The sequence below is a fragment of the Lasioglossum baleicum genome, chromosome 5 (genome assembly GCF_051020765.1).
Source record: "Lasioglossum baleicum chromosome 5, iyLasBale1, whole genome shotgun sequence".
NCBI classification, from domain to species: Eukaryota; Metazoa; Arthropoda; class Insecta; order Hymenoptera; family Halictidae; genus Lasioglossum; species Lasioglossum baleicum.
The window spans coordinates 13,743,232-13,761,655 of NC_134933.1; the positions used below are offsets into that span (position 1 = coordinate 13,743,232).

General features: G+C 37.8%; 1 protein-coding gene across 5 annotated transcripts in view; it reads right to left on the reverse strand.

Annotated features, from left to right (window-relative positions):
- LOC143208940 (nucleolysin TIAR) overlaps window positions 1-18,424 on the reverse strand; it is a 603,751-nt gene that overhangs the window by 239,846 nt on the left and 345,481 nt on the right. Inside the window, exon 1 of one of the 5 annotated variants that reach the window (XM_076423949.1) lies at window positions 14-12,163. The exons of the other annotated variants lie outside the window; for them this stretch is intronic. Coding sequence (XP_076280064.1) covers window positions 14-170 — 157 coding nt within the window. The 5' untranslated portion in view covers window positions 171-12,163. Of the gene's footprint in view, window positions 1-13; window positions 12,164-18,424 lie in introns of those variants that run through there. 5 annotated transcript variants of the gene reach the window in all.

Consider the following 18,424-nt stretch of genomic DNA (forward strand, 5'->3'; position numbering starts at 1 on the left):
GGCGTTGGTGTACCTGATTTGTTGGCGGCTGTCGCTGCATGGGTGAGGGTAGCTGCTGCGGTCAGCTTAGGCGGTTCTATCTTCGGCGGCACGGTGTACGCCGGTATGGGCCCCGGATTCGTCATGGTGGTCATCGTCGTGGGCATCATCATGGTCGACATGGTCAGCATCTTCGACCCGTTCCCGTGTCGCCGTGGCGAGCTATCCTTCCTGCAGCGATCCCCGTCACGTGACGGCTGAGAGCGAATTTTCCGCGACGTTTTCTACCGTTTTGAACCGCGTTGTCCGCGTCCGATCGGTTGCAGGGCTACGGTGAGGAGGGGGGAAACCGTCGGACGTGTTGGGGTCGAAGAGACGGTCGAAACGCGTGCGGCCTGCACGCCGCGTGGATCGATGCTGCTTTGTGACAGCGATCGCGGGATCAATCGGCCACGATGCCGTCTCGCATGTCACTCTATCGTTGATCGGTTCGAGGAGCCGATTCTAGCACAGGTGTGTCTTTCTTCTTCTGTCTGTTCCCGATCCAGGGGGTTACTCGCGAGACACTATCGCCGGCGATTCCTTAATCTCACTGTCACAGAGATCGCGGCGAACCCTCCTCCCTCGCGACATCACCTTACATCGTCGGCGGACACTCTCGCCTGCCGATCTTCACGGACGTTCGCTACCGCACCGGATGATCCCGAAAGTTTACTTCTCTCTTTCTCTCTCTCGCTCTCTCTCCTTCTTTCTCTCCGCGAAACTTTCCTGCTCCGTCGCGCACAGTTGTGTCGTCGGGTCTCAAAACAATTCTACCGTCACGAGTTTAATCTCCGATCGAGCATCGCAAGAAGTTGCGCGCAAGAAGCTTCCGTCCACCGTTCGTTCTTTATCAAACGTGTCCCACTACCGATTCGTACGCACCGATTACACGTGATCTCCCGTTGATTCGCCTAGAAACCACTAAACAAACTTTCTATCTAACTATCTATCTATCTATCTATTTATCTATCTATCTATCTATCTATCCATCTATTCATCCGCGTCACTCACAAAACGGTTCGTAAACCTCCCGCCCAGAGAGAGAATTCTTCGTTCACACTAGCACTTTCCTCTCTGACGCTTCATCCCACGCGAACGTCAACACGATTACAATGGAGAGTGGCGTGCGGAACGCACGCGGTTTCTGCGTGCTGCCGCCCGATGTCTTCGCGGTGTCACTTCAATTGGCAAATGTCATCGAGAGTGGCAGGAGTCACGGTGCGTGTTTGTCTCTATTGTGCGTGCGCGTGTCCCCGGCTATGCGTGTGTACCCTTTTGTAACCGAAGTACAGCTGTTCTCTCCGTGGTCAAACGATAGAGAAAGAGGGGCCGACGACGACAACGACGACGACGAAGAGTCACGACGGCGACGTGTCCACGACGGATGGAACGGCGACCACGACCACCGACCACAACGACTACGACGAACACGACTATGACGGCAAACGTTCACGACAACGACGTCGACGACGACGACGACGTTCTCTACGCTCTCCACGCTGCGCGCGTTACGTCACGTCCGGCCGAGCGTAGAGTCGGAACTCGTCTGGCGGGGAGAGCGCGAAGGGATGCCTGCGTTTGCCTGCCTGCCAGCCCTGGACGCCCGCCGTCGCGACGCCCAGAGGCGCCGGCGTTCCCGAGCGTCCGCGAAATCGCACGAGTTAAGACGCGAGCCAGTAGTCGCTCGCTCGCCGCCAAGCCGAAAGGGTTGCCCGATGCGGCGGCATCACTATGCGCCCACGAATCCACGCACGATACTACTATTTGCGATCACATCCTATCATGCTTTCACTATACTTTCGCACTGAACTTGTCTACTGATATTACTCGTTCACGCTCATACTTTTGTCCATGTGCTGCTAGGCTGTGTGCTGTTCAATGAGAGATTGCGAGGGTTGAAAGATTCTAAATAAATTGTAATTTTGCTTTTTGTGGATCATTTTGTGGATTTGACAATTTTTTGTGGAGAGTAAGGCTATATCTGAGGATTGGAAAATTTGAGGGTTGAAATTTTTCACACTGTCTTTCTTATGCTAAGACAATTTCAATTCCGTGTTTATAATCTTTATAAAGCAATGTAAGTAAATTATTGCAGTATCTTGTTACATTTTTACATTCTGGTTACGCAGATATTTTAAAGTTTCTGGTTTTACATTGTGAAAATATATTTTTCAGACGCAGTTTTTCTACTTTCTTGAAAATGATCTGAATGAAGATCGAAACGTTGAATGTTCCAAACTAACGTGCAAATTTTGCTTTTTTCCTATAAACTGATCGAACCGTTGCGCCGAGAACATTTGAATATTATACATTTCATTATCTTGCGATCGATATTTCAAACAACATGTCTTTCTTATGTTTATCATACAGTCCTGTTTTTTCTGTCTATCTATGGATAATAGTCTGTGTGGTGTATGGCTGGATGCGAAGGGTGGCAGATTGATAATAAATTGTAATTTTATTTGTTTAAAATACTGCTCTCATTTGTATTTTGCTAATCTATATGTGAGCGTTGAAAGATATACATTATAATTTCGAATCTTATGATATTTTCCACATTGTCAGTCATTTCGTTGTAGAATTTTCCACACTATTCGTCTTGTAGAATTTTTCACGCCGTCACTGACTTTGCTACCCGTCAACAGACAACGCTATTATTTATTTACCATGCTACTTCCATCCGTGTGCTGGCTGAATACAATTTATATGCACGTTGAAAGAGTGTGAATAAATTATAATTTTCGGTTCTCTCTCTCTCATAGATTTTTTAGGGTTGTTCGTTTGGCAGTCGATATGTGGATTGTTGAGATTTTTGGTTGTATTTAGTTCGCCGTGATTCTGGTGTAGACTTTAAATTTTGTTAATCTTGAATTGCATCACTGAGACATTTTGGAGGCGTTTAGAAATTTGATTTAGAGAAGAGCAAGGTAGAAAGGTTGAGTTCTTTTTATTGAGAATTAATACAGAGCAAATTCGTGCTGAATAGAATTTGGGAAATGCTTTTTGGAAATCGATTTAGAAGGATTTTTATGAGTATTTTTAATAGAATTGTAATTATAGGAGCTAACGTTGGAACTGATTGATAGATTAATTTGAAACTGCTTGAAATTTGTGATGAACCGGGAATTGGATCGTTCGAATAATTATAAGAGTGGTGAATGGGACTTTGATGACGTTGATTCATGGAATAAATGCTGTCAGTCTAATATGTTCGAGATGTAACGCAAATTTAAATATTTATGAAGCAGGTATAAATTCTGTTTTCAAATAAAAGTTGATTGCATCTGACCATATTTTTTCGCAGCACAAAATAACGATAAAAAGAACTGTCAGTTAACCTGCTGCTAGACAACAAATTAATCAATTACTATAATGCTGAGTGATGGTTTTAAAAAATTCTATGGAATTAACAAGTACAATGTCACAGTTGTAACAAGTTAAAAGTTATTTATGTATCATCGAAATGCATGGCAATTTACTAATAAGTGCATATAAATGAAATAAACAATGAATGAACAACACTAGAGCAAATACTACAATATACAGAAAACTATCACGGAAACGAGGTCAAGGTTACATGCTCAAATGACCCCTTTTTAAGTTTCATGTTCTGAATTCATCTCTGTAATATATCTCTCAGAGTATAGATCACTTTATATAATAAAATTATAAATAACACCGATATTTGATCATCGACTTGTAAACTAGACGAGCAACAACAGTTTGATTTGTCTCTTTTTCCATCTCCATTTGCTGACGTTACGATGAGTTTCGTCGATAAGAATGTTTTATTCGTTGCGTTCCAAACGTGACATCGCTTCGTAAAACTTGCTTGGTTGCATCGCACTGCTGAAACGCGCGAAAAATGCGCATGCGACAAAACTCGCTCCTCTGCACCGTCTCCTATTAGCATACTAGTTGATAATTAGATATAGACGAAAGTATCGGAGTTCAGCAATGTTACCGAAAATGCAGTTCGTCGATTTTTATTCTCCAGATGTCTGCCTCGCAAAACCTGGCGTATATCAATTCAAATTTTCCAAAATAACAAATCAAATTATTTCACAAATCGACAAGAAAATATTTAAGAAATAAATAAATTAAATTCAAATCAATCAAAATATACAATCATGAGGTTTACTATGTTTATAAAAAAGTTGTCAAATGCACAATTAAAACTGGCATTAACTTTGAAATGTATTCAGTGATACACAATAGTTCATGTATCTAATAACGCGATACAGATGTTTAGTATGATAATGGTAGTGTTGATAGCAAAAATGTCGTTAATAAAGACGGTAATATTTAGAAAAGTACTGTGGATCATGAATCAGAATATGTTTACCACGCCTCATTATGGACTCGAAGGATTATTAATTGCAAACAATTTAGTAATTGCGATTCGAAACACTATCAACTTTGCGATCGTTTTTTCGTCTCTGATTGCAATATTGGAGTAATGGGATCTGATTACTCCATTTGGACAGCCTCTTCATCATTTAAGCTTGTCTCGGTAGTTGCAGTTTTGCCTAATCGATTTAAGAAGGATAACTGGCGTACATAGATGTATTACCTCACAGGAACTGCTATAGATTTATTGCTTGTCCCATAAATTCTTCCCTTGCTCGTGCATCTTCCGCCCCAAAAATAGACTTTTTTGCCGTTCTCTAGAGGGTGGATACAGTCATATTAACCCCTATTACATATTCAGAATTGGACGGTGAACAGTACATCAATCCTCAAATTTCTATTATCCGTTTGATACTCTGTTTTCAGTACATTCAAACACAATGCATGTATTATTCTGACCAAAACTCCACGAGACCACAGTGTTGGAAAATATTATTGTATTACAAATTCGGCGATATTAATATATAAATATTTTACATTACAAAAGCTACGTTGAATTTTTGTCAATCATAAAACAAACTTTACTAAAAATTAAGAAACAGCTCAGGTCAAATTTTGCATTTTTATTCTGCATGACTTTATCAGATCCTAGTTCTTACTTTTCCAAATTAATGGAAATACATTTTATACACAATCATGGAATTCTTTATTCCATAATGTTTTCATTATAATTTTTTAATTTATTCGTGGCAGGATTATTGAAGAAAATGTGAAATTAAAATGAAACAGCAATCTTCGGGCTCGTCGAGGATTTTTAATGGGTTTGCATGTCAAAACAATATTTTAATAAAGATTAGTGTAATTTCGTGGACAATTATTTGGTACGAGGTGTTCGGTGAAAAAAAGTAATGTTTTTCAGTGGAAATCGAGTATGTTTAAACAACGATCGATACAGTTCGGTCGGAAACTTTTAGCCTACCAAGTGGGTTTCTACTTCGAAGGGATCTTGTTCGCTTACTGCTATCTGCTGTGCAAACGCTTCGCATTATGTCCTGGAAATATTCACTTCACTCGGAATATACTCTACAGATATTTGAACTTTCGGCGATTGGCAGCGCTATTTCACGTCTGATGGTTATCGGCTGCTGCTTCAGAGTGCTTATAAATGCGTCACAGCCAAAAAAATATGTTCTCGCGGCGGTTTACATACTTTTCGGAAGATGTGTCCAAATTCCCGTGGAGACGCAACATTGTACAAGCAGTTTATTTATCAAATGTTCTATTTCCATCGAATTCTATTTCCATTCCCAATAAACAATTTGTATGCAAAACAACATAATAATTCTTGATGAAGAAAGACTAAAGAAATACTACAAAGATTTATAATAATAGTTATGATTTATATAAATATGCAAAACTATATGATGTATTTATTTATTCTAATGAATACCATCATATAATGACGCCGCCAATTTGTTTCTGTTCATTAAATCGACTGAATAATTAAAAGCAAAGTGCTTCGTTTAATTTTCCTGTGCATAATGTTTTCGTTCCCTTGTCCTATAGATAAGCATTTATTAAAGTTTAAAGTTATAGAGTGTCAGTGACAATATTCTTGACTAAAAACCAGTTGCTGGTTGTTCTTTTTCTTGAAAGTCTTGGCGAATGTAGTTACGTTCCCCGAACCTTATTAATTATGTTAATCTGAAAAGTTTAACATACAAAGTCCAAGATCGTTATACATTCTTAAATTATTGACGAAGATTATAGTACAAGTTCTCTTGATCTTCCGACGATCTTCTACGAAGAATCTTATCAGGATCTTATCAAGTCTCGACTGGCTTTCGCAAATTTTCAATCAGACACGAGTATAGTTAAAATCTGCTTGACTTTATACATTAAATTTCTAAAAGTTGAAATAGAACAACAATTTACAAATTGTTCGTACAGATACAATTTCTCAATTTCAATCTCGATTTTTTTTCTACTTTTCCGAGTGTTCGTAAATATGGAGGTACAGGTATTATTTGTTATTTATCATTCTTTTTTCGGTATTCTTCGTAGCGCGTAAAAGTCTGCATGTTTGATGCGCCGCCGGACGAGAATTTTCTGAAAACGAAGCACCATTCGAAAAAGGAAAGTTAAATCTATCTTTTCGATTTAACTTCGCATTTATTCCACATGGATCGATGGAATAAAGCTTGAGCATTCCCTTTCGTTAACTGCACACGAGGCGTACGTTACGAATGAACAAACACATTGCGTTTAGTATTTGTGTAAATACATTATCACATATGTGCACGCCTATTAGGTATTATACGGTAGGTAAGCTTCACCAATTTATATTGAAAACCATCAGCGTTAAGAGCAGCTGCATTAGTGCGTAATATTCATACACGCGAAAATGTTATCAAAATATTCGAACATTTACAGCGTATGCAACATTAAACAATGATTATAGTATATTCGGAAACAAAATGTCAGTAATTCGAATGAACCATCGATTTTTCAATTAGAAAGGTAAACAATTCGCAGCCCGATTAACCAGTATAAAAGGCTGTAGTTGCACAATATCAAACAAATATGGCTTCGTGCATATCCTCCATCGTCATTTATATTTTACAAAGTTGTATGTTAATTAAGAATCGTACCGATATGTATTATGTTGTGTTATTTGCATGGACAAACAAATTCATCGAATAATTCTATATAAAATCATTTTATCTAGAATTGCTTTCAATCATTTTAAACGAAAAGTTTAGAATGAATTCTATTGATCGGTCTGATAGTTCTAGATGAGTGAAATGAATTTATGAACATGGTGCTTATGTTATTGTATTATACTGCTGTATAATGCATACGTCCAGTTAAATTGAATATATTATACATTAATACCGGATATTACCATTTTACCTGTTGTAGGATAGTATTTAACATTAAGTACATCGTAATTACAATATTAAATCTTATGCGTTGCGTGTTACAAAGTACTTAGCGATCCAACTTTTAAACAATTGCCATTAATTAAATTTTATTACGATAACTTTTGTATAAGTTATTCCACTGCACATTGCACAGAAAATATCTGATATTTGACAAATTTCTTCTGAGAAAATCTCGATAAATTTCAAATTGAAGGATTAACATTCAGTTGAATTGAAAGTTAAAATTTGAATTACTGTCGGTGGCAAGTGATCATTACAGTCGTCTGGTTAACTGGAGCGCCACGTCTGACCAAACACAGTCCGTATCCACTTATCCATTACGTGGCGCCGCTCTTTGGCGGCAGATCGAACTACAGTGATTGCAATGCTACTCTCCGTTCGAAGACTGTAAGGACTGTGCAGCCCCGTTTTCGGTAACATTGATGCAGGGCAAGAAAAGGAGCCGTGGAAGATGTTTCCGCGGAAACCGGTGTTCAAAGCGCCGCTCTGTCGCCGCATTCCAGTCACGCGTACCTTTGAACACGCTAATTCGATTTTTCGCTGCTTTGTAACGTTGGAATTGCATTAAGCGCGACAAATGCGGCTGAATAACTTTCACTACACAACGTTTTAATTAACGCTTCTTACAAGATGTAAATCGAAATCCAAGCTTCGCGACAAATCCGTCCGAAAGGTGAAGAACACGAATTGCTTATCGAATGAATAACTCTTTAAATATCCAAAATTCAATTAATTCCACGTTACAGGTTTCAGAAATTCTATTCAAATTGCAATGAGATTAAATAGCTTTCCGTTTAAACATACTGCTAGAATGTTGTATATTTGTATTCAAAGTTTACATTTCATTGGAATGTTTTTATATATCAATTAAAATTAAAATAATGAATGTAGGTTGAACGTAATTATTCTAAATATCGACGTAAATATGTACTTTATAGTTTCTTGATAAAATATTTATGAATCCATGCTTGCACAATTTGTCTTATTTATATTTATAGAATGTATTTGAATAATTTGATGTGTGTTGCACGTTAATGGAAGGTTCAAGTTATTCAATCAGAAGTTCGTCGATCACGTCTCAATCGGCGCGTGATTATTAAATAATTCATTACCCCGATTAATGAATACCGCGTTTCTGATGTATTAAGAACGACCGGTTTCATTTAGCATCGCGTATCAAGCTGAATTTTAATTTTCTGTTCGCCGATGTTTAAACTCGGACATTGTTGGAGATATTAATGTGCGTGTATCCAGTCTTCCATATCGCTATTAATTTTAACGGCAAGCAGAAACAATATAGATTAAATGCAACGGGCTTTCTATGATAATTTCATAATAACGAAATCAAATGAAAACACGGGGCACATTATTATACAATTAAATGAAAGGTAAATATTTCTCGTGCGATAATTTCAACATGAGTAGCAGTTAATTGTAAGAAGCATAAAGTGAGGTACACCTGCCCCGTCAGGAACACATGTCCGTTTCATAATTCATGCGCCGATTATACCTTGCTAAATTTTAATTAATACCAATTTTGCATCCAAATCTCTCGATACACGCGCGACTGTAACAGATCATTCAACGCAGCGAAATCAAATTACAAACATAAAAATATCAGTCTCTTCGATGAAACGGTTTACTGCATTTACTCGAAATGATAACAGTGAAGTAAATTTTTCTATGCATCTCGAGAATTGTAAATTTTGTCTTAATCTTGATTGCTTCATAATAATAATGATAATAATAATAACAATAATAGAAGTATACAGTTCAGTAAAGAACATCGATAACTTTGAAAGGAAATATGTAAGAATAGTTTTTTACTAGACATGATTGAAGAGTTTTAGGTGAATACAAATTTTGATGAACAAATTTATGGGAAGAGGGATTGAACAAAATTTTAATCATGTTATTAGTTGAACACCCTGCCAGCATACGTATGAACCACTGCGTTGCATAGAATTGCTTTCGATCGTGTCAGAAACGAGCAGGAAGACATAAATCGAGTCATGTCATACGGTCGAACGAGTAAGAATTTTATTTTTTATTCCCGACGAATAATTTAAGTGCGTGAGTCGGTCGTATCAATTATTAGTCCGTAATAACAATAATTTAAAGCACGAATACACGTAAATACGCTTCGGGGAGCCTATTATCATACGAATGTTTATCAGAATCGGATTTTGCAACGTGAGGATCATGCATCGTTATGCATCTTTAATTTCAGCCGGGATCACGGTGAAATTTCAGAATGTGCTTGCCGACTGCCTCCGGTTTTGCATCTGCCGCCGATATTCGGAGAATGCGACCAACATCGGCGAGGGGGTGGGAGAGCGCGTCTTAGTGGCTTGCGGAAAAGCTCTGGCTCATGTTCAAGCTCATAAATAATTCCGTTTGTGATCGTGGGCGTAGCAGTTGTCGACTCGATAGAACCAGGAGACAAACTGAGATGCGGAGCATATACGCGGTGACGCGTACCCGACTGCTACAGAATCTATGAGCTATCGGTATCAGCCTGCCAAAATACAATCTACCACTCTTCACGTTCAACGCGACACGCTTCTTCTTCGACGCCGCTTTTTTCACCGTGCCGCGACGGTCCACGGATTTTATACTTTTCCCGAGCCATCCCGTTCTTCACTGACAACCGACGCATCGCTGCGAACGCGATTTTTGTCGATCGACACAGCGTTCGTTCCACGAAAAACGCCGTCGACCAAACATTGTTTCGTCATTGTTCCCCTCGGTTTTGCATTCACTTATTTAAAGCCATATCATTTTATTTACAGTTACAGTGATTGAAACGTCTTTATTCCGAAAAATCTCGTAGAAGAGATAAGAAAATTTATATTTTTTACATGGCTACATTTATTTTAACGCTTCTATATTGATTATTACAAACGAATCAAATTTTGTCTCATTGTCAGTTCAAAAGAAAGGCGTAGCATTCACATTTGTTAGACTTTGTTCGAAATCTTCATGACGAGTGTGGCTCGTTAAAATACGGCAAGGGGTTACTGATGGCAATTTTTGGGCGCTCTCTCTCTCTCTCTCTCTGCTCACATATTTATTATTTATTCAACCTGTACATGAACACTGGGGAATTTAGATATCATCGGTTCGGATAGTCGAGGTTCCACTAAATCGACAATTAAATAAGTAACTATGATCCAACGCTGTGGACCAAACATTATTTCGTCATTGTTCCCCTCGCTTTTGCATTCACTTATTTAATAATGGAAATTATTGGACGCTGCTCACACATTTACTTTTTAATCAACCTGTCGAGGTTCCACTGAATCGACAATTAAATAAATAACTATGACCCAACGCTGTAGACCAAACAGTTACTTCGTCGTTGTTCTCCTCGCTTTTGTACCCACTTATTTGATAATGGCAATTTTGATGATAATGGTATTTTTTAATCACCCTGTACATGAATACTGGAGAATTTGGATATCATCGGTTCGGATAGTCGAGGTTCCACTGAATCGTCAATTAAACAAGTAACTGTGATCTAAATTGTATCGTGTGTGGTCTCATTTTAATCAGAAAAATATCACAAATATGTTAGTAAATGTATCATATACAAATCTTCTTGTTAAACGAAGCTGTATTTACACACCGTACAGGCGTGTCCACGAAGAAAATTTGTATTAGGCAATTTTCACTGCGAATTTTCACGCGAATTACCATTTTTATACGTGTAATCAACGAAAGCGTAGTTGCATAATTATACTTTTGATGGTAAAGGTTCTCCCGGTGTAAATCCAACTCAGGGCTCTTTGAATTCATATTAAAATTCATATATTTTCGTGACTCCTCAATTTTCACGAACTACAAGCGCATAAAGACGCACTACTCAATGCGACTGATCTACACGAACATCTACAAACAAGAACTTCGATTTATCCGTGAATGGTCAATAAAAATTGACTTTTAAGAACACGATTGCCCACTCCAATTAAAAAACCTTGTACAGTCGTTAGCATATCTTTGATCGAGGTTCATTATTCCAACACCGTACAAATGATGGCCGCAGTTCGCACAGCGAACCAACAAATCCGCGTGCATTGATGCGAACGGGGTTAAAGCGGCGCAAAAAGAAGAACCGGGTCACGGGAGTTAAAGTAAATTGACAATTCATATTTAATTTTCTTTTGTGTACGAAAAATACGAAGGAGGGGGAGCGAGCTAATACCGCGGAGTCCGATGTCGCGTCGCGGAAAAAAACGCGGTCGTGCTCTGCACAGCTAATTGAATTATATCTTCATAGCCGGAAGCTACAGGCGAAACACGAAAGTAACGAACGCGATATAGTCTACTTTCTATCAAAGGGGGAGGGAGAGAAGGGGAAAAAAAGTATGACGCACAAGTAAACCGAGCTAAGAAGAGAGTTGGCGTTCTCTCCCGATGCAAACTAAGCATCAAAAGTTTCTCAGAAGGATACCGATACAACGGGGATGTACCATTATACCAGCGAAGATATTCCTCATTATCTGGCTAACATCTCCCCTAAAAATAGAAACGCGCGCAAAAGAATGCCGGAGCACGACGACGCAACGGGGTATGTCAGCGACAGAGAACGAAACTGCTTCTGTATGTATTCTTTTGTGTTTTCTCGTAAGATAGAGAGAATAGAGGATGCGTTGGATTACGGAATCGAGAGGAATCCGACTATGATACGTTTGATTCCCCATTGCATATTAGTAGACCGAGGATTTTTATGAATATACAAGGTGTCTCAGCTGAAGGAGGCCACCTAAATATCTCCTTTATTTTTCATGGCACAAAAAATATTTATAGCATAATTTAAATGGTATCGAAGGAGGAATATCGTAGGAGAACAATATTTTTTTGTCCGGTTATTTTTTCAGTTTTCTCAAGGTCATCGTTATTTTTTATCAGGAAAACTAATTTTTTTATTTCATCTTATAGCGGCTGAAAAAATACATTTGAATATGCTAAAGTCATTAACAAGATGGAATAAAAAAAAGTTTTCCCGATAAAAAATAACGATGACCTTGAGAAAACTATGGAAAAATAACCGGACAAAAAATTATTGTTCTTCTACGATATTCCTTCTTCGATACCATTTAAATTATACTATAAATATTTTTTTGTGCCATTAAAAATAAAGGATATATCTGTGTATTAGATGATTGCAGAAGTTCGTGCCCGATTTGACAATAAAATTCAATGGTTAAATTTTAAAGATTTGGTCAAAGATTGGTTAAATTAAAATTAAAAAATGGTAAAATTTTCTACAATTAGAAAAGAATGGTGACTATACATGTATATGTATAATTGATTAATAAAGTTGTATTCTTTAATTAACCATTGGATTTAATTTTCAAATCGGGCACGAACTTATGCAATCATCTATCAATACCATGGTGAAGAGCGTAAGTGTATCGACACTTTTCTTGGGTGCAAAGAAAAATTATCTGGGCTTGTATTGAACATTTTGAAAATGTGCTTTATAGACCCAAATAAATATATTCTGAAAGTTTCATTGATATTGGCTAATTTTTTTTAGTTAAAAACGATTCAAACTGGCCAAAATTTTCCCACTTACCACCACATTTCGTATTCAATATGGATAATTCGACGAGAGCACACGCGTTTGATTACGGTCGATTTTCCATTGCATATTAGTTTAAATTCGTTCGTAAATTGGCTCTTTTACTGGGGAGGGGAACAGTCTGACGGTGGGGTCCCGTAAGGGGGCCAACAGAATCATGGGGTAAATCCACGTGACGACGAGCAAGAGGAACGAGAAGCGAAGCATAGATGGAGCTGGATGGAAGGACGAAGGATGAGCCTCCGGCGATTCGCTCGACATTGCTATGTTGCAGTAATTGAAGCTAATTAAGGACTTGAACTCTCCTTTCCTCTTTCTTGCCCCACCGTGCCCCTCTGTCCTAGCCGACCTAAGAACCATACCCGCGCCATCTCCAGAGGGTAGAACGTAACGTCCGTCCGCCGCGTCCTTTCATCCGAATTATCTCTTCCTTGTTCTTAAGCACCGTAAAAGGTTACGTCGAAATCCTATGAAGAGACGTTGCCTGTACTTAGCACATCTAGACAGTCTATTTCTTTTCTATTTCATCGAGTCGTCGAATTAATTATGCTTTTTTCTCAATCTATCAATTTTGATTCTTCTACTAAACAGTTTGGTTTTTTTAAAGAAACCAAATAAAATTAATTGTTTGAAACACTCCACTGAATTTTAATTTATCAGATTCTAGATTTTTCAAAATCTTTGGCGTCTCGAGGCGAATGCTGAGAAAAATAAATGAATAAATTTATTTGAAATATTTGCAGCAATTTCAACGTTTAACGTGAACATTTGATACATCGTTTGAACACTCCATTTCCAACAACAGTTTATAGTAAACGCCCCGAAGCTACAACTACCTGTTTACACAGTGCAAAAACTTTCGAGATGCATTCAGAAGGAAATTCGAGAATAGTACTTGATGTTTAGATAATAAAACGTAACGCACTTAGACAGCTGTCTGAAGCCAACAAATATTCCAGATCAACGACGGTATAACGCACACGTGGAGGATGTTGGTACCGTATTCTGATTTATACATCTCCAAATGGAACGGTACGGGTCAGAACACCGGGATATAGACGTATGCAGTGAATCTTTGGCTGTGTATACAGTAGCCAGATGCTCTGTACATTAACATGCTCCTTTAACAAGTTACCCAGCTCGAATCAGGATATTGTCTCCCGAGTTTCGCCGTCGTTACCACCGCTCGCTTAGGTTTGATCGATGACTTCTCCATCGAGCTGATAGACACATCAGCTACAATCCACTTTGTACTAGATAGAGGAAATTCGTGTCCCAATCCTGTATATGCACTGTCACTCAAAAATTCGTTCCGGAAACTGTTAATTTGATTTCACTGACGAACACAGTGTAAATTATTCTATAAACGTTATGCTGTTCATATTTCAGGCAATCAATTCAGAAAAAATAATACTCCCCTTCAATTAAAATAACATTCCGAAGGTTTTCAAATTATTACTATGTCAGATATCTGGATGAATCGAAAAGCAGATAATTACTGTAGAATAGTTTCGTTTGACTTACTTTTGTTTCAGAATTTTGGATTAAGCATTTAGGGTTAAACCATAATAGTAAACTTCGAATTGAGATGTGAACTTGTTTTTATCCTTTCATGTGTTCTGTTATTCTGTTATTACTTTATTACTTAACAAGAACCTACTTCAATTCAGGTAGACAAAACTCTCCCTTTTTCCCCTGGAAATGTTCATCTTGTTAGCCTAATACTGCCCAACACGCGTTCCATAGCTAAGAAGCTTTCCTCAATTCGCTTTCATTAGATCCTAATTTCTGCCTTCATTAGTTACTGTGCTTCCCGTCTGAACACCCTAAATGCAACACGGCACGTAAATGGCAATTCCGGTGCATAAACAGTCCCAGACGTGGATGATGTTTCCGTCTTTTCAAAAGTGATGAAAGTATATGTAAAATCTGAACAACTTTTACATTTTTCCAAGAGCCAATTACAGTGTTTGAAAGCTCGAACGTGAATATATCAGAAATAAAATATTACAACGGCGGCCAATTTGCTTGTTAACAATTTTACATGAAATGTCAATGCATGCAGCGTTAGCTTCGATAAAATTATGTGTTTTCAATTGTAGGTTTTTTTTTTTATTTTTCCTTTCGCTTTTTTTTTACACGAGGTTTAACCGTGCAGCAAAAGTGTTCCAACCACATGTATTTGTCTTTTTCATCATTCCGTATTTTGGTATCGTTTATCGTTGCCATTCCAGGTCGCGCCGAATCATTCGACCAGGTAAACAATTGTCCAATCGTTCCTCGCGTCAGCAATTTGTAAATTCACGTATCGGAAAGAACGAGAAGTCGATACTACGCCGAAAGCATATACCTTTATTTTTCAATTCGCTTTTTCGAACGAGGAATTTTAACGTGCATTTTTTTGCCGTGGCGTGCACCGGATATATTTATTTCCATGTTTTATGTTGCGAAACAAAACGGGGAAAAAAAGCTAATGCGTATCCTTCGTTACCGTGCTCGACGCACTTTGGAACGCAAGTTGAATTTCAACTAATTAACAGCTGTTTGCGTAAGCTGCTCACGTATTTCTTCGTTACAACAATTACGCGAATTTAATGAGAAATTAATGATTTTTTTTATTACGGGGAATAATATTAGACACGTCGGAGATAACATGCATTTTCATAAAAACGTTCTACGTTGTATCATGTTTAATTTTTTTTATGCAAATGCCTTTATTAAATTCAGTATGCGCCATTGTTAAATATGTTATAAGAATTATTTTTAAATTTATACGGACTGATTAAAAATCCTAACACTGTGGTACGCTTAAAATAATTACGGTTCGTAACTTTATGTAAAATCAGAATTGTCTGACACCGCGTATTTAAAGCTGTTAAACAGATTTTTCAAAAATTGGAAAGCTAAATGTATCTGAAATTGAAAATGTATTCGATTACTGGTGATATTTGCCTGAAGAATTCTTAATTAATCTTGTGTTTTACAATCGAAATATTATTCTGTATAACGTAGTATAATCGTCGAATAAGTTGTTTATCTTTATCATCATAAAAATTTTAAACTCCACATCAGATGGTAATGTACGGCTTAAACGTAAGATATATCAGCTCATCTTCTAAGTACCTGCTACGTGTCCGTGAGCATCTAATCTTCCTGCAAAAGATCCGATGTGACACGCAGTTGCACGTTCAAACTTCATGGTGCGTAACTTTTCACATACGTTATTTTCTTACGGTGTCACAATCGCAATTATTCTCAATCGCTCTTCAATTTTTCATGCAACCGTTTCGAATCAACATGTAGTGCGCAAAGACGTAAATTTTAGAGTATTTCAATATATACAAAATCATATAATTGTCGTTTAAAAATGAATATTTTACTGTTTTTAGAAATGAATTATTTTTTAAATAACCATGAACTATAAGTGACGTCTGAAGACAAATTCTTTAAAAGTAATACTGAAAATGTGCATCCTGTTTTTAGAAAATCCTAATAAAATTGTACCTGATGTACAAGTACTCCAAAAATAATTACAAAGATCGACATTTGCTTCTCGAAGAACGAAGACTGTTTTCAGAAAATCCCAATAAATGCCACAGTACATGAATAGTCTAAAAACAATTACAAAGATTGGTACCCATCGCTTTCTATTTTCCATAAAGGTTGCTATCTTCAGCAACTATGAATACCTGAAGACGAGCAATCTAAAAATGATTGTAAAAATTTGCATCGACCATTTTCCAAAGCACAAAGCGAGTGGAAAACGAAAGACAAACGACTGCATTATGCTTCGAATCGCTCGAAAAACATTTCGGATCAGGGAGATCTACTTTCGCCCAGTGGCAAAGTGAACGTTCACGACCGCTGTCATCCGGAAACGTATATATCCATCCATCTACTGGGTGGCAGCGATAATTTAGGCCATGCGCACGCAAGAGTTTCCGTGCGACGTACGCACACTCCCACGGCATTTTCACGTGACGCATAGCATCGGCGTTCCGTGCGAATACAGGCCAAGGAATTAAGTAATGCAACAATCCTATCTATCAAATATTATATTTCCGTAACGAACCTTCTACTCGGAATATGTAATTTCATTTTCGTACCCATAATTTTCTACTTGCACTCGTTCCCGTTACAAGTTGCAAATCTGTACCTTGGCAGAGACAGGACGCGATTTTCCCCTTTTCTAATTTAATAATCCCCGGGCCGCTTAATGAAATTCACTTTTAGAACACCTTACAAACCCCACACCCTTTGTGTGCGCATTTTTTAATTGATTAAAAGATTCTACGGTTACAAGTCACTCGAGGGGTCTAATTGCAAGTATTACGGTTATTTATGGACAGTGCTCCGTAAAATTACTTCCGAACTTTCCGTGTACGAAGTTCAAAGCATACTAAAAACTTGTTCCGTGAGAGAAGTCAATTTCGTGTTAGTATAGGAGCGCCTAACGATAATCTGTTCCCTTTATCACTGTGTCGCGAACTCATCTATATGATAAAGCCTGTAGTTTGAATGTTTCCGAGTGTAGTATAATTTTCTTATGTTTCCAGCAAGACTGCTCCACGTCTTTCAGTTTCATTGCCGAGCATTCTGGGACAATTTGATAAAATCTGCGCGGCAGATATGTAGGCCTAGAATCTGCAGTAAAATTAAATCTAGAACGATCTACTAATCGGAATATGACTCTTGATGATAAACATTTTTGGAATATATATCTTAACCCAATTTTGTCGAGAACTATAATAAAAAATGAGTTTCTCTCTAGATATTCGATAGTATAATATTGCTTACTATGCGCACGTGTCGAACGCGGCCCGTGTGTTCCGCAAAAAGAAATTTGCAAACAATAGCACAGTGGAAAAGAAAATCGCGAGAAATGTTGATTTCATTTTGGGATTTCTTCGACAATGGCGACCTTCAATTTCCAGTTAATAGCTGCCAGAGTTGGGCAAATATTTTATTTAAATAAAAATTTCGAACAAAGTGGATTTTTTCCAAGTGGGTTTTAAATTTTTATTTAAATAAAATTTTTGCCCAACTCTGGTAGCTGTCCATTTAGCGACACGTAAATTGTATGAAACAAATCATTAACTTGTATGAAATAAACACATTAAATCATTAACGCATACGATTTACGTCCTCCTAATTATTTTACTGATCACTTGCTGTGCTTTAAATAAATAAATACAGTGACGTACCGAATTAATAACAATGCAACTTCTGCAGTGAAAAAGACGAGGAACGATTTCCTACATTTTCGTGCATGTATTCTACATTTGTCGGTTTAATGCTATGCACGTTTCCATGGAACTCTCTTTGTGTAAACTGTCAACTATTTTCAGGAACAAACTGTTCCACGATGTCGGGATTAGTGATCGAAAAACGTTGATTGGTCGATATTATCTTGGAGGTGGAAAGCAACGATTCCTCCAGGTTGAACCGCTTGCGGGGTTCTTCGACCTAATTAAGGGGCCGATTCCGAGATTAGTCAAGGGTGTCTCGCAGGGGTCGCGGT